Below are 21,723 nucleotides of genomic sequence, written 5' to 3'. Positions count from 1 at the left end.
AGCGTTCTATTTATGCACTGGCAGTAAAATTATTTTGTAAATATATTTATTCATAAGATGTGCAGTTAAATTGTTGACAAACTTAAAGCAGAGGCTGCAAAATGTGTCAAATGCAATTAAAATTATATTTTGTATACATAATTCGCATATGAAATGAATGCATAAAAAATAAATTAAATTAATTTTATATATATTACATTAAACTATTTTAATATAAATTTTTATTTTAGATGCATAGCTTTCGCGCAGTGTAAAGCGCTTAGCCGCACGTGTAACATTTATGTATAAAAATAAAAACAAAAAACAACAAAACAAATAAGTTTTAAAAACATAAATCAAGTATACGTTGCCTCATTGCCGCTTCCAGGCGCCAAGTGAATAGCCGCACTTGCCACAAATAACCTTGCAGTCATCATTGGAGCGACGCATGCAACACGGATAGACAGGCAGCAAGGCAAAGCAGCTGTAGATAGAAAAAATTAGTTCACTTGCAGATAGCAACTTGGCCAAGTGGCACTTACCAAAGCGTTAAAAGCCGCTCCAGACGCACGCCCTGTTCATGCAGCCGCTCGTGGCAGGCAGGACAATACATTTGACGCAAGCAGCTTATGTTGGCAGCAGCCGGTGCTGTTGGCGCTGCTACCTTCTCAGCCAGCTCTCCCGTTGAATTGGACTTTTTGCAAAAGTAAAGCTCAGCATCGGATTCTGCATCGGTGTAACCATAGGGATAGCCGCGATGCAGCGGCAGCTGGGATTGCGGTGCTAGCAGCTCATCCAATGCATGCGCTGACTGCTGCTTGGTTTGTCCATAGCCCACAGTATTCAAATTAATCTCCACTAGATCCGCTGCGCATTGCTCTGGCGGCAGACTGAACTTCAATGAGCGGCTCATCGCGTCTAACTGCGGCTTTCAATTGTTAGTTGGCTTTAACTTACGGCTGCTGTTTGTTTTGTTTCTAATTTGGGTTAAAAAACAATAGCTACAACCAAATGTTTGTCAAGTAGCGGTGCGTACTTGGTGTGTAAGTCAAAAACAATAATCAAAAACCAGTTGTTTCTTTAGCTATTTGTTTTCTTTTTATTTCGATCTATCGTTTATTTGCCTAACATTATTTTCATGGCTGAACTGTCAACACTTGAACTTGAAAGCGACAGTTAACATCCACAAAATAAGCTTTAAATACACAAGCAAAAAAGCTTTCACTCGTCAGCTGTTAAAAGCTGCAAATGTTTTGAAGCATTTGACGGTTAACTTTGAATTGAAATGTAGCTTTTTACGTTGAACCGAAGATAAGTCCCATACAGATTTGGAATATGATTAAGCAATAACAGAAACTAAATTAAAAAAAAAAAAGCATTTTTGATAAGACAAAATTATTTTTAAATTTATGACATAAAAGGGAGAGGCATGTGGAGTATATTAGCTTCAAATGTGGCTGCTGCTATTTAATTTAATATTCAAAATATATAAGTACATTCATTTATATATTTTTTCTCATTTAAGTAAAAGTTTTTTTTGTAATCTTTGACCTTACGAACGTATTATGAAAAGTTCTCGACCAAGACAATCTGGTAAATGAGACTGTGACTTGATACATTAACTAAAACTAAATGAATTACACCACAGCTTGGCGAATTCCTATACATATAGGGCAGCTCAACTGACGTCAGAGATCGTGACTCATTGCATGCAAACAAAAGAGAGAGCAAGCTAAGTTTGTAGTGCACTCTCAGTACTTATCAAATGTAAATGGACGGAACCAACAAACTGCCAAAAATTAATCCGTATAAGCCAAATATGACTAAAAATATGTGCTATTATGCAGATATGAACTATATAGTAGTTGATAAGCAATCAGCAAATCACAAAACTCTTTTTTTAACACAGCAGACGAACAATGAGCGCAAGAGAGCGCCCCACAGAGAGAGCGCCCCCAAACGATGTTGTAGGCCTAAAGTGCACAACGCATTAACGCTCGCGTTTCAGTTCCAGTTACGCCAGCAACTAGAGCAGTTGACTTTGAGTAAACTAAATACAATTGTATATTATGGATAGCAAGCAGCAGCCGCCGCCGTACAGCGAAATGCCGCAACCCGGCTATACGCCCGCACAGACCTATCAGCCGTATCCAGCAGGACCTACACAGCCACCGCTGTATCCACCAATGCCACAGCCGCCACAACAATCTACAGTGATTATACAGACAACAACCACAGCGAATTTAGTGCCCATTGGCAGTGGACCCACACGCATGCGTTGCCCCTCCTGCCATGCAGAGGTGGTGACTACTGTGAAGAGCACGCCCTCTGGACGCACACACTGCTGGGCAATGATACTTTGTTTATTTGTGTAAGTGCAGGCAACAAGTGCCTTACTTATCGGAGCATATATATATGCTTGGGTGTGGGTGTGGGAGTGTGTATATAGTCTTTGTTATCTCAACTGGCTCGTGTAGTTGAGCCAGATAACAATAGAAACAACTGCGTGCAAGGCGCTGCTAAGACTTTTAACAAAATTAATAATCTTTAACAAATTCTTTTCTGCTTGCAGCTGTTGGCCTTGCGTCTGCTTGCCCTATTGCATGGATTCGTGTCAAAATGCCAATCATTACTGCCCCAACTGTAGCTCATACATTGGCACCTTTGAAAACTAAAACCGCATGCTATATAATCTTAATATATATGTATATTTTATATAATTACTCAGTCACTTGCATTGTTGTTAAAACGATTTTCTTAAAAATAAACTGTAAATATGATATATAATGCTTGCGTATACGTTATATTATTGTAGGTGTTTAAACTCGCAGCTATATATACAAATGTATATACATAAACATGGGTATTGCATTTAGTCACAGCTCGCTGAAACAAAGCTGTATGCCAAAGCTATAAAAAAAAGTGGTGATTTTACCATGTTATAGATTAGTCTCCATTACACTGGACAAGCATTGCTTATCAGCAGACTTTTTTGTTCACTGCTGGCGATGAATCAGTCATATAATAAACAATAAAAGAAATATTGTCTATTTATTGTACTGAATCATGTACACATGTGGACAGCAGTTAACAATTTTTATATAATGTGCATATAGATTGTTTTCTGCGAAGCATCAACATTGCTTCAATTATACATACAAAGCTGTAGATAAAAGTACAATTGAACTTAAAATAACACTAATGACAAATATCATTTGTATGTACTTCCCCTTCTCTTTTTTACAGTGCACTTCTTATCAGTTACTAACGCACCGAGCTACGATAAGGCATCAGTATATCAAAACTGCAAATTTGTAGACAACTTCAGTCTACGAATAAACCTGGTATCGAACAGGCCCAAGCCGCTTTAAGTTTACAAACGAATACAGTTCAATATGAGCAATACGGGATATACGCCAGCACAAACCTACCAGCCAGGTGGTGCTCCGCCGGTTATTATACAAACAACAACCACAACCAATTTGGTGTCCGTTGGCAGTGAACCTTCCCGTGTGCAGTGTCCTTCCTGTCACGCACAGATCGTCACGGATGTGAAGCGCAAGGCCACAGGACGCACTCACTGTTGGGCTCTGGTGCTCTGCCTGTTCTTGTAAGTAAAAAGAATCTTTTAAAATGATTCATCTGTGATTCGCTTTAATAAAAACATGTTACTTACTTTGTTTTTATCTTTCAGGTGTTGGCCTTGTGCGATTGCGCCCTACTGCATGGCCTCCTGCCAGAATACCGAGCACACTTGTCCCAATTGTGGCGCTTACATTGGCACCTACGAAAGTTAATTTAATTATATTTACACAAGAACAAAAAGACCTGACAATAAAACATATAACTATGCTTTAAACAAACTCAATTAAACATGTTTTTTGCTATTATCAGAGAAAGTTAGTCAGATAACAATGACATGAGCTCATATACTTAGTTCGACTTGTATACATTCAAAATGTATACTTAACCAAAGTATGAACTACTTTACCCGATCTAAACATAAATTAGGTCAATTCAAGTTCTCAAACAATGCTTTAAATGACATTTGGCATAATATACATAATTATTAAATATACACGCTATATTATGATGAGTGTTGCGATAAGCGTCATTAATAAGCATTAACCCGTCACTTTGAAGTTATATTTTGTGGCTCAAAAATTTTGACTAAAACCATCCCTCTTTGCCAAATTGTATTTCCCAGAAAGATAACAGCTTTATCTAACAATTTTATGATCAAAGTGTTTGTTACCATATATAAATAGTTATCGACCAAAGCTTTCAGGTTTAGTGACTTAATAGCCAGCAAAGCGAGCAGTTTAGCCGCTTAATAATATTTTAGAGCTCTAAGCTAATCAGAAATCTCTTATCGACATGGAGGACGAAAAGCAATCACGTACGGTAACCGAGCAGCCAACAGCGGCAGCAGCGGAGTCCAAGCAAGTGGAGCCACCACCGAGCTACGGTTATACCCCCGCACAAAACTATCAGCCATATCCTGCTGGGCCTACACAGCCGCCTCTCTATCCACCCATGCAGCCGCCCGGTAACACATGCGTGATTGTTCACCATACGCCAACAGTGCCTATGAGAGTGCCCGTGGGCACTGAACCAACCTTTGTGCGTTGTCCTTCTTGCCAGGCTGATGTAGTGACCGTTATTGAGAACAAACCCACAAGCCGCACACATCTGGCAGCTTTGATTCTTTGTTTGGTTGGGTAAGTTGCATTTTAAGATCAATTCATAGTACTATTCTAATCCACACGTCTCTCTTTCCACCAGCTGCTGGCCTTGCGTTTGTGTCCCTTACTGCATGAACTCCTGCAAGAGCACCGAACACTACTGTCCAATCTGTAGAGCTCACGTTGGCAGCCATCATTAATCAAAATCTATAATCAATTGTTTTATAATTATTTACCCATGTACATAGATTTAAAACGTTTATAATGTCTAAACAAATGCATAGCAAGTATTAAATTGATCAACAGATAAGTTAACGGTATTAAAGTTATACAATAGTAATAAAAACAAAAGGCATGACTCATTTTTATGATCGTTCTTGGAAAACTTTAAAAAATTGACAAGCTATCTTTGGCGAACCTTAGATTAATGGCACGTGCACAGCACTGAAGAAAATAATCCTCATAGAACACAACACAACACAAATAAACAAAACAAACACAAATAAATAAAAGTTTTCCAAAAAGCTAATACATATTAGACAAGTGTGACCAGCCACGGCAAACACTTCAATATTGTGCAGCACTGAAAGTATCGATGGCTCGCTTAAAAACTTTTATGAATCTTAACGACAACAAGCAGCACAAAGTAAACACATAAAGCCCCACCATAAAATTGCTGTCATTAAAACTTTTACTTTACAACTCTTACGCAGATGCGCAGCATCTTTTTGCCAACACTTTATGTATATCAACTTATCGATAAGTGATTTGAATTTCAACGACATTCTTACAGATCTCTTTCAAACCTAAATTCGTAGCTTGACGGACGCTCTGATTTTACGTTTTCATAAAAATAAGTCAAAGCTATGTAAGTAATACATATAGTTTGTTGACATGTGCGCAGATGTCTGATTGTGTTTTAAAACTTAAATTGCATGATTTTCGTTTAATAACAAAAACGCGACGCCAGAACATGGAATACAGCAAGCTTCCACCCTCTGCTCCACCGCCATACTCTGAATTAAGCGAGATGGTCACGAATCTTGAATCGCCTACTGCTCCACCAAGAAAAGATGACCATGGATATGCTCCCGTTCCAGCTGAAACTCCAGTTCCAGCTGTAGCTCCAATTCCAGCGGTACCTCCAGTTCAATCCCCTCAGCTCGTCAATGTGATGAATCAGACTATTGTGATTGACAGTGCCGGACAGGGCATGATATGCCCCCACTGCAATGCACGTGTTCGTATGCGCGTAAAGCATCATGCGACTGGCAAAACTTATTGCTTGGCATTTTTTCTCTGTCTCTTTTTGTAAGTTTGCTTTTTTGCAGCGTATCTAATCGCGTTAATATTCGCTCGCCCTCTTTCGCTCTTACAGATGCTGGCCCTGCGTTTGCGCTCCCTGTTGCTGCAACTGGTGCTACAAAACCAGCCAGTTCTGCCCCAACTGCAATGCATGCCTTGGCAGTTTCTAAAAAGTCATAAAGCTTTACCGATCGAATAACAAAACAAACATAAATGAAGCTCAAAAGCAATACCCATACATACACATATCCATATGTATGCACAATTTTTTGACAAAAATATAAACTGGGAAATACCCATGATATACAGACGTTTATTTAATTTGCAATCTAGAATAAGCAAATATAGAATAATGTATTTTAAACATATTTGTGCCAGACGAAAAGGTTTCTAGCACAACATTTAACATTATTTAAAAAAAGTTATATTCTATGTATATTAAATATTCTGACATAAGCAAAATGGAATTATTAAGATTGCACTGTTGTTTTAGCAAAAATTGCCGGGCTTGTGCGACAATTGATAAGCACATTGCTTTGAAGTCAAATGTAAAATGGATATTAACGGAAGTAACTTATGTTTATATTTGTATGTTTATATATGATTATAAATGTATGATTATATTTGTATGTTTTGTATGGGACTTATAATATCCCCATAAGCAAATAGTCTGTTCCGATTCGATTTACACAGGGTGCGGTTATTCTTCCTCCCCATCATCCATGCATGGCACATTTGCCCTGTCTTATGTCGTCTAGAGAACGACGCACTATGCGATAGTTATTCTCGTTGAAATTTAGTTTGTTATTGATAGTTTTCTAAGAAAGGAAGAGTGAGTATTGTAAAATTCGAGTAAATAATACTTAGTTACGCACCTGATAACGAATGGAAATCAGCCAGAGCTCTTCTTCGCCCATTGCATTCTTTACCACCTTCATGCCGCTGACAAACTCCAGCCAACTGGAGGGGCCAGGCAGATTTATAAAGCAGCGTTTTTTATACGGCGTCTTGGTGTTCCAAACAAACAGCTGGATAGGATTAAAGTTTACGCAATATACATTATTGCGACTGTCCATGGCAGAGGCAGCACATGCGCTATTGCGATTGCCCACCAGCGTGAACTGATCTGCATTAGCAAGCACGCCATTGGCCCAGTTCTCGCGACGATTCACCACGCTCAAAGGAACGGTATATTCGCTTAGACTGGCCATCGGATTAAAGTAAAGATTCTGTTTGTCATTCTTCACCGAAAATATGCCGTCCATCAAAGTAAAGCTGTCGCCCGCAATGGTGTAATAACCGTGATCCGGATCGGGATACATAAAACGATGCTCGGCCCGCCAGGCAGCATTTGCTTGCTGATCGTACATAATCAAGCCATGATATCTACAATCAGGCACGTAAACCATAGTGCGCCTGCATTTGCCACGTGGTGGCGGGTCCTGCACCAATAAATTAGGAGCGATGAGCAGCGAGGCATGTGGTATATATGTATTATTTGGCAGACGGAAGCGATGCAGCAAGCGATCGTTGTTCAAATCAAATTGAAGCAGTTGAGGTGGACAAATCTGCTGACCAGCAACAATACCCGAATCCATTACCCAAAGCTGATTGCACTCGGACATCTGTTAAAAAAATGTTAGTCACTTAAGTAAAGTTGAACGTAACTAGAATTCTCACCGTCACATGATAAACTGAAGTGATGCTATCGCAATTACTGCCATTGTTATGCCAGGCAAAATTAGGATATGGCATTAACACGGGTCCATAACTAGATTGTTGATCTGAGACCAAGGCTAGTGTGTATGGTACGCCTTTGCCAAAGCGTGGAACGGTCACAAATATGCGTCTTTGCCCTCTGGCCTTATAATGAACTTGCACATCTACGGGTGTAGCCTTTTCCGGATCCAAATTACCATCAGCTTCAGCTTGCAGACGATCCTGCGCATTTGCAAAGCCAAACTCTAAGCGACGCCACTCCTTGACTACCTCCAACTGATGACCAGGTCGTGGACCAGGCGATCTGTGTCCACAGACGAAGATCCAACTGACTTGGAGCAGCTGCAGCAATAGGATTAAGCGAATGTTTGAGCGCAACATCTTTAGTGTGACTGAAGTTTTCGGTGCAGTGAACATTTCTATTTATCTGTTAGATGAGTATTGTTATTTTATTAGCGTTGTTTGTTCATCAAATTTAATAAATTAAATGTTTGGCCAGATGTATGAGCTTTTAAACAAATTGGCGCGCTAATGTGTACAGAATATATTTTTTTTAATGTTTCTTTGTTGTGATAACAGCTATGTCAGTATTTAACTTTATATTAATACTGTTTATCAATATTTAAATTTTAAGCAATATAAACAAAGTTGCTAAATAATAATTGGAATTTAATATTATTAAAATTATTGTTTACTAGGTCTTCAAATAATTTAATAATAATAAGCCAAACGATATTTTTTTAATTATTAGAAGCCAATTTAAGAGTCTTCAAAAATTGTAAGACTTTGCCAATTGTGGTCATATGTTAAACAAATTCCAATAAAAGTTAATATTGCAATGCTTAAGTCTGTATATTCTTGTATATATCGATTAATTGACAATGCTTTGCTTCACACATGGCTGGCACAAGGACACTTCTGTATGTCGGCTAACGGACGAACTAATATACGAAAGTTTACCTCATTGAAATCCATTATCCTCTTGAAAAATTTCTAAAGAATAAAATCCAAATTAGTTATATTCATATCGAAGAATACTTCGCTACGCACCTGAAAACGAATGGAGCATAACCATAGCTCCTCTTGGCCCATTGGATTCCTTACCACCTTTATGCCGCTAACGAACTCCAACTCACTGGCATTTCCAGGCAGATTTATAAAGTAACGTTTTGTATACGGCGTTTTGGTGTTCCACGCAAACAGCTGGATGGGGTTAAAGTTGACGCAATACAGATTGTTGTGACTGTCCATTGCAGAGGCGGCACATTGACTATTTCGCTTGCCTAGCAGCTTGAATTGATCTTCCATGGCATCAACGCTATTAGCCCAGTTCTCACGACGATTTAGCACGCTCAAGGGCACGGCGTATTCGCTTACACTGGCCTTTGGATGGAAATAAAGATTACGCTTGTCATTGCTTGCAGCAAAAATGCCGTTCATCAGGGTAAAGCTTTCGCCTGCAATGGTGTAACGACCATAATCCGGATCGGGATACATAAAACGGTGCTCGGCCCGCCAGGCAGCATTGATTTGATGATCGTACATAACCAAGCCATGAAATCTACAATCTGGGATATAGATCATTGTGTGCTTGCATTTTCCACATGGTGGCGGGTCCTGCACCAATAAATTAGGTGCAATGAGCAGCGAGGCATGTGGTATATAAGTATTATTTGGCAGACGGAAGCGATGCAACAACCGATCGTTGCTCAAATCAAATTTGAGCAGCTGTGGTGGACAAATCTGTTGACCATCAATAATGCCCGAGTCCATAACCCAAAGCTCATTGCACTCAGATATCTGTTGAAGCAATGTTAGTACATTAAGTAGAGTTAAGTATATCTACAGTACTCACCGCTACATTGTAAACTGAAGTGATACTATCGCAATTATTGTTATTGTTATGCCAGGCAAAGTTGGGATATGGCATTAAGACGGGTCCATTTCTTGTTTGTTGATCTGTGACCAAGGCTAGCGTGTAAGGTACGCCTTTGCCAAAACGTGGTATGGTGACAAATATGCGCCTTTGACCATTGACCTTATAGTGAACATCCACATCCACAGGTGTACTAACCTCCGGCTGCAAATTGCCCGCAGCTTCAGCTTTCAAACGATCCTGCGCATTTGCAAAGCCAAACTCTAAGCGACGCCACTGCTTCACAGTTTCCAATCCACGCCTAGGACGTGGACCAAACGGTTCGCATCCATAGACGGAGACCCAACTCACTTGGATTAGCTGCAGCCAAAGAATTAAACGAACGGTTAAGCGCAACATCGTTAATGTCACTGAAAATTTTGGTGTTCTTACATTAGCATTTATTGATGTATTTCGAATTGTCTTTTAGTCTTTAAATAAAATAAATGTTTGTCCAGATGCGCAACTTATAAATAAATTGCTATTCATAAATATATATAATAACAGCTTGTTTATTTTTAAGGCATGTATTTAACTGCGTTTTAGTTTTAAATATCAATATCATTATTATATACATTTCCAATATAGCACCGTTACAAGCTAATATAAAAACAGTGCTGGGCAATAACTATGGGCACGATACAATGCCAGCCCTGGTAATTGTTTTTGTAAGCCTATCGAGCAGCTGTTTTAGGTCTATCGATACTTTTAATAAATTTATTTTATTGAAGAATACGGTAAGTTGCGCACACAGAAATAATATAATTTTTTTACATATATATTTTACTGTCTATATATATGTACTAATTTGTTTTTAACAATAAACAGAAAGCGTAAACAAAGGCGTCTATAAATAGATAAAAACCGCTTATTTGTTTTTTATGTTTTAGCCTGTCTTTGTGCAAATGCAACGGCACTTGTTAAATTTTCACCAATTCATTCTATTCTATTTACAGATATTTTCTGGAAGTAATTGAACAAAGATGTTTGTAGCACGTCGCGTTAACCGTTTGTACCCAGCTGGAGTGCAGTAAGTTAAACCAATTAAGTAAAATTAGTAATATAGAACGAAAGAAAACACGTATGAAATATTTAATTGTTATACGTAACTTGTATAACTTGTATAATTCGTTGTTTTGCTGATAAGATAAACAGCGATTGAAAGCGAAATTATTGTTTTTAATGCTAAAGCCGGCACAACTTTGCTTGTGTGTGTGACTTCAATGTTATGTAATCACTCTTAGAGTTTTTCACTCATGCTTTCTCTCTCACACTTTAGGCTCGCTAAGATGAGCAGCAGCCAGATGGGTGATCTTGGCAGTGGAGCTGGCAAAGGTGGCGGTGGCGGTGGCTCCATTCGCGAGGCTGGCGGTGCGTTTGGCAAAATGGAAGCCGCACGTGAGGAGGAATATTTCTACAAGAAGGTAAGCAATTTGCTGAATTTTACATACATATTTACACACATATATTTATTATATATTTAAATAGCAATTACTTGTTAATTAGTTACAATTGCTGCCATTGAGCAGCTCGTGCACACCACACTTTTGTATGCGAAAGTTGATTTCCTTGAAATTGAGACCAGTGCCAAAAGCTTTTTGCAATCGATTCGATAATACCCAAAACTCCTCCTTGCCCTCATAGTTTCTGACTATTTTGATGCCACTAGGAAACTGCAAACGTTGCTCATCTTCAATAAGCAAGGCTAGATTTTGTTGCGTATACGGCTGGCGAATATTCCAGGCCAAAATGCTCGCGGGCTGCACCAGACCACAGAACAACGTGCCTGTTTCACTCATGGCCGATCCCACGCACTGACTGCCACGCTTACCCAGCAGCACAAATTGCTCCAGGGCGGATGCAGTATCCTTATCACGCCAATTTGTGGCATTGTTGAGCGCCTCGAGTGGCAGCGTCATCTGCCAATCGCTGGAAAGCGAGTGAAAGTATAACATGCGTGGAGCCAAGCCATGTGGTGTTAGCGTTAAGCCAACGGTGCCATCCCAGAGCTCAAAGCTTTCGCCAGCGACAGTAAATGTGCCAAAATCTGGATGCGGATATGTGAACTTGTTCTCAATGCGCCATGAGCGTTGCGCATTCACATCGTAGACAACAAGGCCAGAGCCAATGGAATCGGCCATATACACATGACTAACGTCGCAATTGTGCGCATCCAGATTAATAGTGGGCGTTACAAAGCGACTGAAGCCCGGCTTATAGGTGCCTTGAGGCAGACGATAATGATGCACCACACCGCCGCTGGCCAAGTCCAGGGCATATAACTGCGGCGCACAATGTTGCACAAAGTCTATTTCACCGCTATCCAAAATCCACATGCGTCCGCATTCATCAATCTGTGTGCGATAAACCGAAGTGAGGCCATTGCAATCAGCGCCATGGGATTGATGCCAATCGTAGCTTGGATAAGCGCGCAGCACAGTGCCATTGCCACGCTGTTCATTGGTGACATAGGCCAGGGAATAGGGCACGCCCTTGACAAATCTGGGTATGGTTACAAATATGGAAGGCACGCGATCGCCATCTGCATAAAATAGGCGTTAGATAACAATTTGCAAGCAAGTGTGCTTAACTTACGTGTATAGTACACATCCACATCCAGTGGCACCACATTGTCTGGATCGTAGAGACCCGCTTTGATGACACGTTCGCGTTCCTGTGGCGTGGGAAAGCTCAACTCCAGATTACGTGCCTCGTAGACGCTGCGCAATGCCTTGGCCTCATAGTCTGTGCTAAACTGTGCGCGCACTTGGCTTGTGGCTAATCCTAGCCACAGCAGCACTGCAATCCTTAAGAGCTGCTGCATATTCGTTTGTAATCCTTTCACTTTCGCATCCGCAACGTTCGGCAGCGTGGCGTCAACTGTTTGCTCGCTGTCTGCACACACTCGATGTCTTTCTAATCTCAGCACAGCCTCAACTAACTCGACTAGTTGGCGTGCGCGCTTGGACACAGCCAATTGGGTCAGTAGTAGTTTTTGTTGTAAACTGGTTTAATTGCACATTAACCGTTGCTTGTCTGCCTGCAGACTGCATTGAAATTCTCATTGTACGTGAGTTTTGTTGTTGTCCAACAGCCGTTGACCAAAATATATAAAACAAGCTCGAGCGGCGCGCGCGCAATTCACACTCGACTCGCTGTTTAATTATGCACGTTCGGCTTAACTTCCAACTTCCACATTCAGCCGAGCCCATGACGTCAGAGCCAAGTCCATTGGCCTGTTGTGGTTTGATGCCTTGAAGTGTATACACTACAAAAATTATTAAATCAGCGCAGTCTACTTGAATTTTATTGCATTTCAAAATTGAGCTAAAAGCTATAAGTACAGCATATTTATTAATGTTAGTAGTTAAGATATTTATGTCTTTGTAAATGGAAAAGTTTTAGACTTCGCTTGGTTCAAAATCGATTCACTTCATTAAATCTTAGACGTAATTTTGACTGATTTGCGTGTCAGCTTGCATTCCCAACTTTTTAGTGCATAACCATAAGTTAAGCAGCTTATTATACTACATTTGATTCATAGCTATTGGTGTTGAATCCAGTTTAAATGCGCTATCTCACTCTTTCTCTATTTTTTTGAACAACCTGTTGCCTATTTTAAGCGAAAGCATACATAACCATAAATATATTTCATATTTATTTGTGTGTGTGTGTGTAGCGATAACAAGACTTTGAACTTTGTCACACAAGCCGCTGATTTCACTTCAAAAAAAACTAAGCTAATCTATACAAATTACAAATTAGTGAAAGACCAATCGATTGGTTAGATCGTCATCATCGCTGGCAAAGAAGGCGCCACCGTGTATGTCGTCCAAGGAGCGACGCAGCATGCGGAAGTTGATTTCATTTGCATTTAGTGTGCCGCTTGCAATCTTCTGGAAACGATTGGACAGCATCCAAAGCTCCTCCTTGCCAGCTGCATTTTTGACCACCTTCATGCCGCTCACAAACTGCAGCTCATTGGCATCGGCAGGCAAGTTGCCAAAGTTGCGTGTTGAATACGGCGTATTGGTGTTCCAGGCAAACAGCTTGATGGGATTAAAGCTGACGCAGTACAAATTATTGCGACTGTCCATGGCAGAGGCGGCGCATTGACTCTTGCGTCTGCCCAGCAGCTTGAACTGCTCTGGCATGGCATCCACACCATTGGCCCAATTCTCACGACGATTCAGCACGCTCAAGGGCACGGCGTATTCGCTTACACTTGCGAGCGGATGAAAGTACAGATTACGCTTGTCATTGTTTACAGCAAACATGCCGTCCATCAAGGTGAAGCTTTCACCTGCAATGGTGTGCACGCCATGTTGCGGATCGGGATGCATAAAACGATGCTCGGCACGCCAGGCAGCCTGCAATTGATGATCGTAGATAACCAAGCCATGGTGCGTAACATCCGCCAAATAGATTGTGGTGCGTGCGCAGTTGCCACGTGGTGGCGGATCCTGCACCAGCAGATTGGGCGTTATTAGCAGCGAGGCACGTGGCACGTACGTGTTGTTGGGCAGACGGAAGCGATGCAGCAAGCGATCGTTGCTCAAATCAAATTGCAGCAGCTGCGGCGGACACACCTGCTCACCAGCAATGTTACCCGAGTCGATAACCCACAGCTGATTGCACTCGGAGATCTGTGGAAGTAATGGAAGTGGCTATAGCTGGCATGTCTAAACTAAATGCATACGCACCGCTACACGAAAAGCTGAAGTGATTTTGTCGCAGTCATCGCCATTGTTATGCCAGGCGTAGCTGGGATAAGGCATAAGCACGGGTCCATTTCTTGCCTGCTGCTCGCTGACCAGCGCCAGCGTATAGGGAATGCCGCCAACAAAGCGTGGTATGGTTGTAAATAGACGCACTTGTCCATTGGCTTTGTAGTGGGGCTGAACATCTATGGGCGTGCCGTTCTCTGGCTGCAAGTTGCCCGCAGCCTCAGCCTGCTGACGATCCTGCGCATTGGCAAAACCGAACTCCAAACGACGCCACTGCTGTACGCTCTCCACTTGACGCACCGGACGCGGCCCAACTGGCGGACGTGGCCCACTTAGCGCAGCACTGCCATACGCATGACTCCAGCACACTTGCAACAGCAGCAAGGCCAAGCTGGCTGCTAGACGCGGCATCTTAAACTTGACTAAAATGTTTTTCTTTTTAGGGCACGCTTATCGCGGCGACTTTTAGAATAATAATTTTTTGGTGCTGATAACTTTCGTATTTATATACCAAGTCCACACAAGTATTGACGCTTAATTAGCTTTGTTTATACTTTAGTATAATATTTTGTTTTGTAAGACTGTTTGGTCAGTTGTGCCAGCTCAATGCCACTCCACTTTCATTGTGCCAAAGCGAAAAAAGGGCACAAGTGTATATACTAACTATATATATGTAGTTTCTATATTCAGGCAGCGTCTGCAGCTTCAGGTTTTTATCACACTGACGTCCAATTATCAACTGAAACTGGCTCAGAGTCCAAGCTCAGAATTCAGGTTCAGCAGCAGCGTTGAGGCTTCTTCGCTTTTAGCAAATAATTTACGACGTTTTTTCCCGATCTAGCGAAGGCGGCGCTACTTACGTTCATTCATTTTGTTTTGTTGTCGTCTAACCAGCGTTGTTTACTTATGCATGCGAAATTTCTATATTTATATACAAAATTTGGGTAAACTTTTGTATTTGGTTGCGTGCCTAAAATTCGATTTACAGTCACCATATTTTTATAGCCCACGACTATGCCAGACATTTGTATTTTTTAGCAATTTAAACTCTAATGAGGTTTTGCTTAGCAATTATCACTTGACACGTTTCTAATTTGTTTACTGTTTGTTTTGATTTTTGAAACAGCAACGTGATCAGCTGGAGCGCTTGAAGAACGACCAAATCCATCAGGCCGAGTTCCATCATCAGCAGATCAAGGAGCACGAGGAGGCCATTCAGCGTCACAAGGAGTTCCTTAACAACTTGCACAAGTGAACACAATCGATCTGAAATGAACGCAATTACTTAATGCCTTTTTAATTAACCGTCACATTTAGATGCATTTCTTTACAAGAAACCCTCAACCCGTTTGCTATGCGTTTATATAAAATGCTTTAGAGCTTGAATAAAATATAATTTTGAAAAGCTAAACAGTGTATAGTTTTTTATAAAGTCGCTTAGTATTCGAAAAGCGCATAGCATGACATGAAATATATTCAAATCGGGTTTTTTTTTGTTTTGCATTCCATAGCAAATTAGAGAATAATTCTTATTTATACTTTTGAACAAGTGGCGTCATTTATTAAGCCGTAAATTAGCTTTAATTACATTTCGGGTATACAATGACTTTGGGTTAAGACAACAATCAATCAATTATATATTATTGCTACTGTAAGATCTGCCGACTGACAATATTAGCTAATTAAGCACACAATTGGTTATAACAGCAAAGTAAACTAGCAAGCGAACTCACGCAGCCTAAAAGCATGCTACACATTTGTTTAGCAAGCCATACTACAGTCATGTCCAGCAATAAGTTACACAGCTGCTTACTTTTGTTTGCTTCTAGTAATTTTAGCATCGCATGTCAGCTTAAAATTTCAGCTTGTCAACATATTCTGTGTTGCACAATAAATTAAAAGACAATTAAAAAATTCTCAGTGAATAGGCTGTTTACTTGAAACAATGTCAAATTTAATCCGTCGTTTGTTAAACTCGACCAAAGCCTTGGCCAATTGGAAATTTATAATAAAAAGCAACTTTAATTTGGAAAAAATAATGAACGGCAATATGGATTTAAAACTAGAGGAATTACGTTTGGTAAGCAGCGTAAACAATAAAACAAACAATTGTTAATAAACGTCTTAAGCAGGAGCGTGCAGAGCTGCTGGCGCGCACTAAGCTGCTGGCCACAAAGCAGCGCTGCTTGGAATCGACGCTAACAGATTTGACGCGCAGCATAAAGCAAATGGAATTTGATATACAACAAGCGGCGAAGGAAAATCAGATAGTAAGCGCAGCAGCAGCGACGTCAACGCCGCCGCCAGCAGCAGCAGCAGCTGAGAAAGCTGCAGATCAGCAAAAAATTCAACAGTGAGTGCCTGAGGTGATTTTTTATCAGCTCTGCCAAGCTTTGTATATTACCCAACGGTGCTTTACAAATTCAACTACAACGACAACAATAAGTAACGTAAATAAACTGAGTATGCCTATAAAAACAACAGCAGCGTTTATTCTATTGTCAGTAGTGTATCAAAATCAATATGAAATTCTACGCGCTTTGCACTTTACTATTGCTGGCATTTGTGGCGCTGGCGTTGCCCAGCAGCAGCTATGCGGAGCCTTCGCGGGATAGCGGCAGCAACAGTTGGCGTGGTGGAACTCAGCCCAGGGACCGTTCGCTTATCTATGATACGCCAATGCGCAGACCTCCTACAATGTACGCCTAAATAAAATAACTTTTAAATAAACACACTTTGAATTGCTATGTGGAACGCGCTTTTATTTTGTTGTCTCCTGGCTGCTGGTGTTCCAGTGGTCAATGGCCTGCGCCAACAGCTTCTTATTGCTGCGCAAGCGCAAATCTACGTATTCCCCTTGCTTAGAAATAAATTCATTAATGCGTGCAAGAGTTTCACGCTTCTAAATAAACAAATTTATATTAGGAGCAGTTAATTGCAGCCAACTTGCAACTTACGCGCATCAATTCTGAAATCTGTTTTTCGCGTATTGCCATATTCTATAATTGTTGAGTTAAAGTTATGACTTGTATATAATATAATGTCTGTCTACCTTTTCCAGCATTAGACGCGTTTTCTCTTCATGCGATTTTGAATATATTTTGCGCAATTGTTTTGCTCGTTCCATCATCTTCCTGCAGCGCAGCACGTTCCACATATTTTTTTATATTTTTTATTATTTTTTTTGTTAAATTTTAAAATGCTTTACAGCTTGTAAACAGCCAAACTACTTTGATTTCATGTTTCATGCTTCTTGACTTGAGCTGCTGCTGCTTTGGCTTGCTGCGAAAACTCTTGTGCTTTTTTTTGCTTGCCAAGTCTGTTGCGTAGATTCAGCAATTGTTGATATTGCTAAAAAGAAAAGTTTAAATATACATTTTAACGCATTATAGCAGCTTTACAATTTTTAAAAAGTGCACATTCTCCACGGCTCTTGCTCGCTCGTGTAGCTTGTCAGTATAGGGCCTAAAGCCCTGCAGCATGCCACCCCTGGTTGCGCGCAGTAGTTTGTATACATGATGCATTATAGAAGAGAAACGCACGTCAAAATTTTAAATATACACTTTTAATTTCGATTTGGTTTATAACCTTTTGATCTGAGGTTACAGCAAACTGAAAGTCTATGCTATATATTTTTACTATTTGTTACGATTCTATTTTAAGAGCCTGCTCAGCTTAGCTAAATATCACTTATCAATTTAATCATCATCATCAGCTCTGTCCTTTGTCTGCAGCAGCCTTTTTATATTTAGTTTCCGCATCCTTCATTTCTTTTTTGAGCTTATCTATGTGTTTCTCAAGCTTCTTACGCTCCCGAAGCTTCGATTTCATTAGTCCTTGCAGTTGTTCATATTGCTGTATATAGTTTAGTTTTAGATTTTAATTTTTAGTTATAAGAAGTTACGCACTATTTTGAGAAAGTAAGTGTTCTCTCGAGACTTGCCCCGCTTCAGCAACTCCGAGCTACATTCTCTATATATGCCAAAAATATAAATATTATTTTAATGATTTAGTATTGCACTCACTTAATGCATGTCTTGAGCCAACATTTTTGTAGTTTTAGCAATTTGAAGCCAAAGGAATGGCGAATCATGGTAATTAAATTTATAACTAAAACGGGAAAATTGTAATTTTTGTAAAATTTATGCACAGAATAAAACCGTTTGACTATCTAGGCTAAGCTAATGTGATTGAGTTTGAAAAGGCATCTACTACTATTTACACTGCTACTACTAATTACCTTGGCATTATAGTCTCTTTTATTTTTCTTTTTCTTTGCGCTTCTTATTTTTTCGTTGTTCCCTTTCACGCTTTTCAACTTGGCGTGCTCTCATATCCTTTCTTACTTTCTTAAGTATCTTCTCCAAATACTGCAAAAATATTACAATGCAATTTATATTTTATAAAATATATACATACAATTTGTAAGAAATTATTTTGCTGCTGCAGTATGCCAATCCTTTGCGGAGTAAAACTGGAGTATCTATGAAATAATGAATAAAGTTTGCACAGCTTTAATAAATTCTCTAACTTACTTTAGCTGCTGACATAGGCCCAATTGCATTAATTTAAACATTCCACGGGTCATCGTTACTTCTTAGAAATTTAAAAAATTTTGTAGTTAAAAATGTTACGTCTTGTCAACATTAAAATAATCAAAAGCTTACTCAGTTTTCTTTTTACTGCCGTAACGTTCATATGTATGCAAAAGTGCTCTAACCTCAACAATATTTTCCTGTAATTTTTCGAGTTCCTTTGTGATTTTACGTTGCTTTAGTGTCTTCAACCTTTTTGCATTCTTCATTAGATGATAGTTCTTAAAAACAAAAATAAATATATTATTGTTAAATATGCAGTGTCTAAAGCAAACGCCACTCAACTTGTTTAAGCAAGTAAATATTATCTTCGGCTACGCCCTGGTCTATAATTTTCTTGATGCCATATCTATAAATAACAGTCTTATATGTTATATGGCTTTAAATTGTGTGCAGTGTTTACCTTTGTACTGGCTTCCATAATTGAGGCTTCAAAGCCATCAGAGCATCACGCCTAAGAGCTATATTAAGTGTAGATATCATTGTCAGACAGTTAAAATTTGTTAATGTTAAAAAAAGAAACTCGAAAAATTACAGCAAATCTGTTATTTTAAATTTTGATTGTATGTATCTGCTTGAAGACTGAAAAATGTTTAAACTTTATAAATTGCTAACATTCCGACGTTAAATTGACAGCAAACTCAGGCAAAGCTTTGGCTGCAGTTTGTTTTAAAATCAAAGCATTGTTTATATTTTATAATGCACAATAGCTGTTTAATTTAAGAATCTAATATTAATTGCAACAAATGTTTTTATCACTGTTATGTAATTTATTTTGAAACTAACATAATTTGTTTGAAATTGAAATTTCTTGTACTCTATTGTTTCTCTGCTTGTTTCTGGCTATTCTTCTTTTTAATATCCTCAATCTGCTTGTCAAGCTCTGAAATTTTGTCCTTAAGCAATTCGCGTTCCTTGAGTATCTTTTTTCGCAACTCTTTAAGCTGTTCCCTTTGCTAAATTGGAAATTCAAATATTATTTAAGCATTATATGTGACTCCAAGCAAACCATTTTTAAGAAGTGCACATTCTCTTTGGCCTTGCCGGCATCACGGATCTTCTCGCTATATCTGCGTAGCATAAATTTGTGCACATATAGAAATAAACTAGTTAAGTTATTAACTTGCAACTCACTTCGAAATCTGTTGCAAGCACATTTGCTGAGGTTGCAGAATGCGAAGATTTCTTATAACCAAAACGTTTAGAACTTGCGAGATTGGTACCATATTGATAATTTAGTTATAGAAAAGATAAAAATAAAATAGTTTTAGTGCTAGTAGAAAACAAAAATAACTACAAATGTTGTTATGAAAGTTAAATATGGGCTAAATAGTTTTGCTTACAACACAAAGGGGAGTGAAGCTCAAAAATTATAAAGCGAGTTTATTGTTTGTAACGCCTTTCGAGGCAGTCGACTAGGTGTAGGCTAAAGAATTTCATCATAACTGGCCATACTCATGGTTAGAGCTTTTCCAAGTTAGTAATTATGTCGACTGTGTAGTTCGAAACTTAATAATGTTTAATTTAAGAGAACTAAATTCATTTTGAATGTAAAAATTCAATTTGAATTGGGTAAAACTAAACGACGCCCCAAGGTAAGTAGAGGAGAGCAAAGGTAAGTAAGGTAAGTATGTTCTAAATTAAAGTCAGCCCTGAATAATATATAAAAGCATACATGTTTATACTTATTTGAATTGTTTATACTCATCGAATTTTCGCTTAGTTATAGACTTTCTGTATTGAAAATTAAAAACAAAAACAAACTGACTGCGTTTGATTTTTTGCCATAACTTTCTTAATAATCATCTGATTCTTAAAAGCTTTACTGTTTTATGCTTGTTTTGATGCTAAAAACAAAGTTGCATCATTACATTTGTGATTTGATAACATTAAAAATTTTCGCATTTTTAATAAAAATTTAAAGGGGTTACATCACGATTTTTGCCAAAATATTGAAAATTTTAAAACTTTATAATTTGAATGCAGTTTTGTTCAGATGCATCTTACAAGTCTTTCAGCGCATAAAACTCTAAAATCGGATGCCATTTCACTGAGTAACGGCTTCATCAAAGTACAATATATCACAGAAATTTGTCTTGTTTGTTTACTATTTTGTTTAATCATCCGCAAATCATTTTTATATCATACAATCTTATCTCATTTTAATTGTGCTTTCCACGCCAACGTTTTGACGTACAATTGGATCGGATTATTTTTAGCTGAGTTATAGCTTTGCAAAGCTTAAAATTAAGCAAAAAGTTACTCTTCAGCATTGGTTTTGTTGCATAACTATGTCAAAAACAATTTTTTATTGATCGAACACAACGAGCAGGGAACGAACTCTCATGAGTAAATTAAGCCAAAACACTCTTCAGTCATTTTTTTTGGCTGCGAGATATTAGCTCTCAAGTTAGAAAGTGAAAGAATGAGACAGAGCATCATTTTTGGCAAAAATTAACAGGGGTTACATCACGTTTTTTGACCCAAAATATTGAAAATCGTAGGCTTTCCAAGTTTGAATGCAGTTTTATTCTTATGCATCTCACGAATACAACAAGGCATGATACTCTGCAAGAGGAAGCCATTTGGGTGAGTTACAGCTTGTCAAAGATTGATATTTCACAGCAATTTCTCTTGTTTGCTTAACATTTTGTTCAAAACTTCCTAAGTAACGCCTAGATAATTGTTTGAACCCCTTCAATTACTTAATAAGTTTTGTTTGCTTTTTTAAAATTGTTTTTTATTTAAAATAATTTGTATTTTTCATTTACATTGCTTTACAAGGAAGCGTTACAACT

The 21,723-nt window shown here is 38.8% G+C and overlaps 12 protein-coding genes and 1 long non-coding RNA gene across 18 annotated transcripts; 6 read left to right on the top strand and 7 right to left on the bottom strand.

The window, feature by feature from the left end:
* Positions 1–248: 248 nt before the first annotated feature.
* LOC108595783 lies at positions 249–1,309 on the bottom strand. The gene is made up of 2 exons (XM_017981075.1): positions 522–1,309; positions 249–463 (listed from the first exon to the last, which is right to left on the bottom strand). Exons 1-2 carry the CDS (start codon positions 890–892, stop codon positions 352–354), a joined length of 483 nt encoding a protein of 160 aa, XP_017836564.1. The 5' UTR covers positions 893–1,309; the 3' UTR covers positions 249–351.
* Positions 1,310–1,972: 663 nt separating this feature from the next.
* LOC108597067 (lipopolysaccharide-induced tumor necrosis factor-alpha factor homolog) lies at positions 1,973–2,766 on the top strand. The gene is made up of 2 exons (XM_017983393.2): positions 1,973–2,350; positions 2,552–2,766. Exons 1-2 carry the CDS (start codon positions 2,049–2,051, stop codon positions 2,652–2,654), a joined length of 405 nt encoding a protein of 134 aa, XP_017838882.1. The 5' UTR covers positions 1,973–2,048; the 3' UTR covers positions 2,655–2,766.
* Positions 2,767–3,297: 531 nt separating this feature from the next.
* On the top strand, positions 3,298–3,833 carry LOC108597068 (lipopolysaccharide-induced tumor necrosis factor-alpha factor). The gene is made up of 2 exons (XM_017983394.1): positions 3,298–3,589; positions 3,674–3,833. Exons 1-2 carry the CDS (start codon positions 3,375–3,377, stop codon positions 3,774–3,776), a joined length of 318 nt encoding a protein of 105 aa, XP_017838883.1. The 5' UTR covers positions 3,298–3,374; the 3' UTR covers positions 3,777–3,833.
* A 455-nt stretch (positions 3,834–4,288) lies between these two features.
* Positions 4,289–4,969, top strand: LOC108597066 (lipopolysaccharide-induced tumor necrosis factor-alpha factor). The gene is made up of 2 exons (XM_017983391.1): positions 4,289–4,700; positions 4,765–4,969. The coding sequence occupies exons 1-2, from the start codon at positions 4,357–4,359 to the stop codon at positions 4,862–4,864; spliced, it is 444 nt and encodes a 147-aa protein (XP_017838880.1). The 5' UTR covers positions 4,289–4,356; the 3' UTR covers positions 4,865–4,969.
* Positions 4,970–5,347: 378 nt separating this feature from the next.
* Positions 5,348–6,240, top strand: LOC108597065 (lipopolysaccharide-induced tumor necrosis factor-alpha factor homolog). 2 transcript variants are annotated; one of them, XM_017983390.2, is made up of 3 exons: positions 5,348–5,532; positions 5,635–5,975; positions 6,043–6,240. In XM_017983390.2, exons 2-3 carry the CDS (start codon positions 5,638–5,640, stop codon positions 6,137–6,139), a joined length of 435 nt encoding a protein of 144 aa, XP_017838879.1. In that variant the 5' UTR covers positions 5,348–5,532; positions 5,635–5,637; the 3' UTR covers positions 6,140–6,240. The 2 variants fall into 2 exon arrangements, with proteins under 2 accessions (XP_017838879.1, XP_017838878.1); XM_017983389.2 differs by lacking the exon at positions 5,348–5,532 and having other exon boundaries at positions 5,541–5,975.
* A 445-nt stretch (positions 6,241–6,685) lies between these two features.
* On the bottom strand, positions 6,686–7,724 carry LOC108594929 (major royal jelly protein 3-like). The gene is made up of 3 exons (XM_017980065.1): positions 7,650–7,724; positions 6,845–7,594; positions 6,686–6,787 (listed from the first exon to the last, which is right to left on the bottom strand). The coding sequence occupies exons 1-3, from the start codon at positions 7,722–7,724 to the stop codon at positions 6,686–6,688; spliced, it is 927 nt and encodes a 308-aa protein (XP_017835554.1).
* Positions 7,725–7,799: 75 nt separating this feature from the next.
* On the bottom strand, positions 7,800–9,963 carry LOC108594928 (major royal jelly protein 3). Its single transcript, XM_017980064.1, has 4 exons — positions 9,544–9,963; positions 8,739–9,488; positions 8,649–8,681; positions 7,800–8,115 (listed from the first exon to the last, which is right to left on the bottom strand). The coding sequence occupies exons 1-4, from the start codon at positions 9,961–9,963 to the stop codon at positions 7,894–7,896; spliced, it is 1,425 nt and encodes a 474-aa protein (XP_017835553.1). The 3' UTR covers positions 7,800–7,893.
* Positions 9,964–10,553: 590 nt separating this feature from the next.
* Positions 10,554–15,719, top strand: LOC108596976 (ATPase inhibitor A, mitochondrial). The gene is made up of 3 exons (XM_017983228.1): positions 10,554–10,633; positions 10,883–11,027; positions 15,457–15,719. The coding sequence occupies exons 1-3, from the start codon at positions 10,587–10,589 to the stop codon at positions 15,583–15,585; spliced, it is 321 nt and encodes a 106-aa protein (XP_017838717.1). The 5' UTR covers positions 10,554–10,586; the 3' UTR covers positions 15,586–15,719.
* On the bottom strand, positions 11,097–13,142 carry LOC108596974 (protein yellow). The gene is made up of 2 exons (XM_017983227.1): positions 12,199–13,142; positions 11,097–12,145 (listed from the first exon to the last, which is right to left on the bottom strand). Exons 1-2 carry the CDS (start codon positions 12,425–12,427, stop codon positions 11,106–11,108), a joined length of 1,269 nt encoding a protein of 422 aa, XP_017838716.1. The 5' UTR covers positions 12,428–13,142; the 3' UTR covers positions 11,097–11,105.
* LOC108596973 (protein yellow) lies at positions 13,241–15,383 on the bottom strand. Its single transcript, XM_017983226.1, has 2 exons — positions 14,307–15,383; positions 13,241–14,249 (listed from the first exon to the last, which is right to left on the bottom strand). Exons 1-2 carry the CDS (start codon positions 14,739–14,741, stop codon positions 13,365–13,367), a joined length of 1,320 nt encoding a protein of 439 aa, XP_017838715.1. The 5' UTR covers positions 14,742–15,383; the 3' UTR covers positions 13,241–13,364.
* Positions 15,720–16,028: 309 nt separating the features above from the next.
* Positions 16,029–16,961, top strand: LOC108595159. Of its 2 annotated transcripts, none has more exons than XM_017980329.2 (2): positions 16,029–16,410; positions 16,460–16,961. In XM_017980329.2, the coding sequence occupies exons 1-2, from the start codon at positions 16,276–16,278 to the stop codon at positions 16,685–16,687; spliced, it is 363 nt and encodes a 120-aa protein (XP_017835818.1). In that variant the 5' UTR covers positions 16,029–16,275; the 3' UTR covers positions 16,688–16,961. The 2 variants fall into 2 exon arrangements, with proteins under 2 accessions (XP_017835818.1, XP_017835819.1); XM_017980330.2 differs by having other exon boundaries at positions 16,045–16,410; positions 16,463–16,961.
* A 110-nt stretch (positions 16,962–17,071) lies between these two features.
* On the bottom strand, positions 17,072–19,470 carry LOC108595161. 4 transcript variants are annotated; one of them, XR_001915005.1, is made up of 12 exons: positions 19,329–19,470; positions 19,211–19,274; positions 18,998–19,146; positions 18,866–18,926; positions 18,750–18,804; positions 18,571–18,700; positions 18,356–18,440; positions 18,239–18,302; positions 17,732–18,185; positions 17,383–17,681; positions 17,288–17,329; positions 17,072–17,232 (listed from the first exon to the last, which is right to left on the bottom strand). It is a non-coding gene; the product is annotated as an uncharacterized LOC108595161 (long non-coding RNA). The 4 variants fall into 4 exon arrangements; XR_001915002.1 differs by having other exon boundaries at positions 17,073–17,232; positions 18,750–18,813; positions 19,329–19,469; XR_001915003.1 differs by having other exon boundaries at positions 17,073–17,232; positions 17,288–17,305; positions 18,750–18,813; positions 19,329–19,469.
* Positions 19,471–19,689: 219 nt separating this feature from the next.
* Positions 19,690–20,202, bottom strand: LOC108595953. Its single transcript, XM_017981238.2, has 3 exons — positions 20,060–20,202; positions 19,935–19,995; positions 19,690–19,881 (listed from the first exon to the last, which is right to left on the bottom strand). Exons 1-3 carry the CDS (start codon positions 20,149–20,151, stop codon positions 19,744–19,746), a joined length of 291 nt encoding a protein of 96 aa, XP_017836727.1. The 5' UTR covers positions 20,152–20,202; the 3' UTR covers positions 19,690–19,743.
* Between the last annotated feature and the right edge of the window lie 1,521 nt (positions 20,203–21,723).

This window comes from Drosophila busckii, chromosome 2R (assembly GCF_011750605.1).
Source record: "Drosophila busckii strain San Diego stock center, stock number 13000-0081.31 chromosome 2R, ASM1175060v1, whole genome shotgun sequence".
NCBI lineage: Eukaryota > Metazoa > Arthropoda > Insecta > Diptera > Drosophilidae > Drosophila > Drosophila busckii.
Note: the sequence above shows the minus strand (reverse complement) of the source record. Positions and strands in the feature narration are given on the sequence as shown.

Excerpts from the sequence above, each read along its gene's own strand:
- LOC108596973 (XM_017983226.1), bottom strand. The coding sequence starts at position 14,741 with ATGCCGCGTCTAGCAGCCAGCTTGGCCTTGCTGCTGTTGCAAGTGTGC. Across the intron at positions 14,250-14,306 it reads CTTCAGCTTTTCGTGTAGCG|ATCTCCGAGTGCAATCAGCT; the intron begins GTGCGTATGCAT and ends TTACTTCCACAG.
- LOC108594929 (XM_017980065.1), bottom strand. The coding sequence starts at position 7,724 with ATGCCATATCCTAATTTTGCCTGGCATAACAATGGCAGTAATTGCGAT. Across the intron at positions 7,595-7,649 it reads CTTCAGTTTATCATGTGACG|ATGTCCGAGTGCAATCAGCT; the intron begins GTGAGAATTCTA and ends TTTTTTTAACAG. Across the intron at positions 6,788-6,844 it reads TGATTTCCATTCGTTATCAG|AAAACTATCAATAACAAACT; the intron begins GTGCGTAACTAA and ends TTCCTTTCTTAG.
- LOC108595783 (XM_017981075.1), bottom strand. The coding sequence starts at position 892 with ATGAGCCGCTCATTGAAGTTCAGTCTGCCGCCAGAGCAATGCGCAGCG. Across the intron at positions 464-521 it reads GAGCGGCTTTTAACGCTTTG|CTGCTTTGCCTTGCTGCCTG; the intron begins GTAAGTGCCACT and ends TTCTATCTACAG.
- LOC108595159 (XM_017980329.2), top strand. The coding sequence starts at position 16,276 with ATGTCAAATTTAATCCGTCGTTTGTTAAACTCGACCAAAGCCTTGGCC. Across the intron at positions 16,411-16,459 it reads AACTAGAGGAATTACGTTTG|CAGGAGCGTGCAGAGCTGCT; the intron begins GTAAGCAGCGTA and ends AAACGTCTTAAG.
- LOC108597067 (XM_017983393.2), top strand. The coding sequence starts at position 2,049 with ATGGATAGCAAGCAGCAGCCGCCGCCGTACAGCGAAATGCCGCAACCC. Across the intron at positions 2,351-2,551 it reads ATGATACTTTGTTTATTTGT|CTGTTGGCCTTGCGTCTGCT; the intron begins GTAAGTGCAGGC and ends TTCTGCTTGCAG.
- LOC108597065 (XM_017983389.2), top strand. The coding sequence starts at position 5,569 with ATGTCTGATTGTGTTTTAAAACTTAAATTGCATGATTTTCGTTTAATA. Across the intron at positions 5,976-6,042 it reads TTTTTTCTCTGTCTCTTTTT|ATGCTGGCCCTGCGTTTGCG; the intron begins GTAAGTTTGCTT and ends TCGCTCTTACAG.
- LOC108597068 (XM_017983394.1), top strand. The coding sequence starts at position 3,375 with ATGAGCAATACGGGATATACGCCAGCACAAACCTACCAGCCAGGTGGT. Across the intron at positions 3,590-3,673 it reads CTGGTGCTCTGCCTGTTCTT|GTGTTGGCCTTGTGCGATTG; the intron begins GTAAGTAAAAAG and ends TTTATCTTTCAG.
- LOC108597066 (XM_017983391.1), top strand. The coding sequence starts at position 4,357 with ATGGAGGACGAAAAGCAATCACGTACGGTAACCGAGCAGCCAACAGCG. Across the intron at positions 4,701-4,764 it reads TTGATTCTTTGTTTGGTTGG|CTGCTGGCCTTGCGTTTGTG; the intron begins GTAAGTTGCATT and ends TCTTTCCACCAG.
- LOC108595953 (XM_017981238.2), bottom strand. The coding sequence starts at position 20,151 with ATGGTACCAATCTCGCAAGTTCTAAACGTTTTGGTTATAAGAAATCTT. Across the intron at positions 19,996-20,059 it reads TGCTTGCAACAGATTTCGAA|ATATAGCGAGAAGATCCGTG; the intron begins GTGAGTTGCAAG and ends TATGCTACGCAG. Across the intron at positions 19,882-19,934 it reads ATGTGCACTTCTTAAAAATG|CAAAGGGAACAGCTTAAAGA; the intron begins GTTTGCTTGGAG and ends TTTCCAATTTAG.
- LOC108596974 (XM_017983227.1), bottom strand. The coding sequence starts at position 12,427 with ATGCAGCAGCTCTTAAGGATTGCAGTGCTGCTGTGGCTAGGATTAGCC. Across the intron at positions 12,146-12,198 it reads TGTGGATGTGTACTATACAC|ATGGCGATCGCGTGCCTTCC; the intron begins GTAAGTTAAGCA and ends TATTTTATGCAG.
- LOC108594928 (XM_017980064.1), bottom strand. The coding sequence starts at position 9,963 with ATGTTGCGCTTAACCGTTCGTTTAATTCTTTGGCTGCAGCTAATCCAA. Across the intron at positions 9,489-9,543 it reads CTTCAGTTTACAATGTAGCG|ATATCTGAGTGCAATGAGCT; the intron begins GTGAGTACTGTA and ends TTGCTTCAACAG. Across the intron at positions 8,682-8,738 it reads TATGCTCCATTCGTTTTCAG|AAATTTTTCAAGAGGATAAT; the intron begins GTGCGTAGCGAA and ends TTTATTCTTTAG.
- LOC108596976 (XM_017983228.1), top strand. The coding sequence starts at position 10,587 with ATGTTTGTAGCACGTCGCGTTAACCGTTTGTACCCAGCTGGAGTGCA. Across the intron at positions 10,634-10,882 it reads TTGTACCCAGCTGGAGTGCA|GCTCGCTAAGATGAGCAGCA; the intron begins GTAAGTTAAACC and ends CTCACACTTTAG. Across the intron at positions 11,028-15,456 it reads AGGAATATTTCTACAAGAAG|CAACGTGATCAGCTGGAGCG; the intron begins GTAAGCAATTTG and ends TTTTTGAAACAG.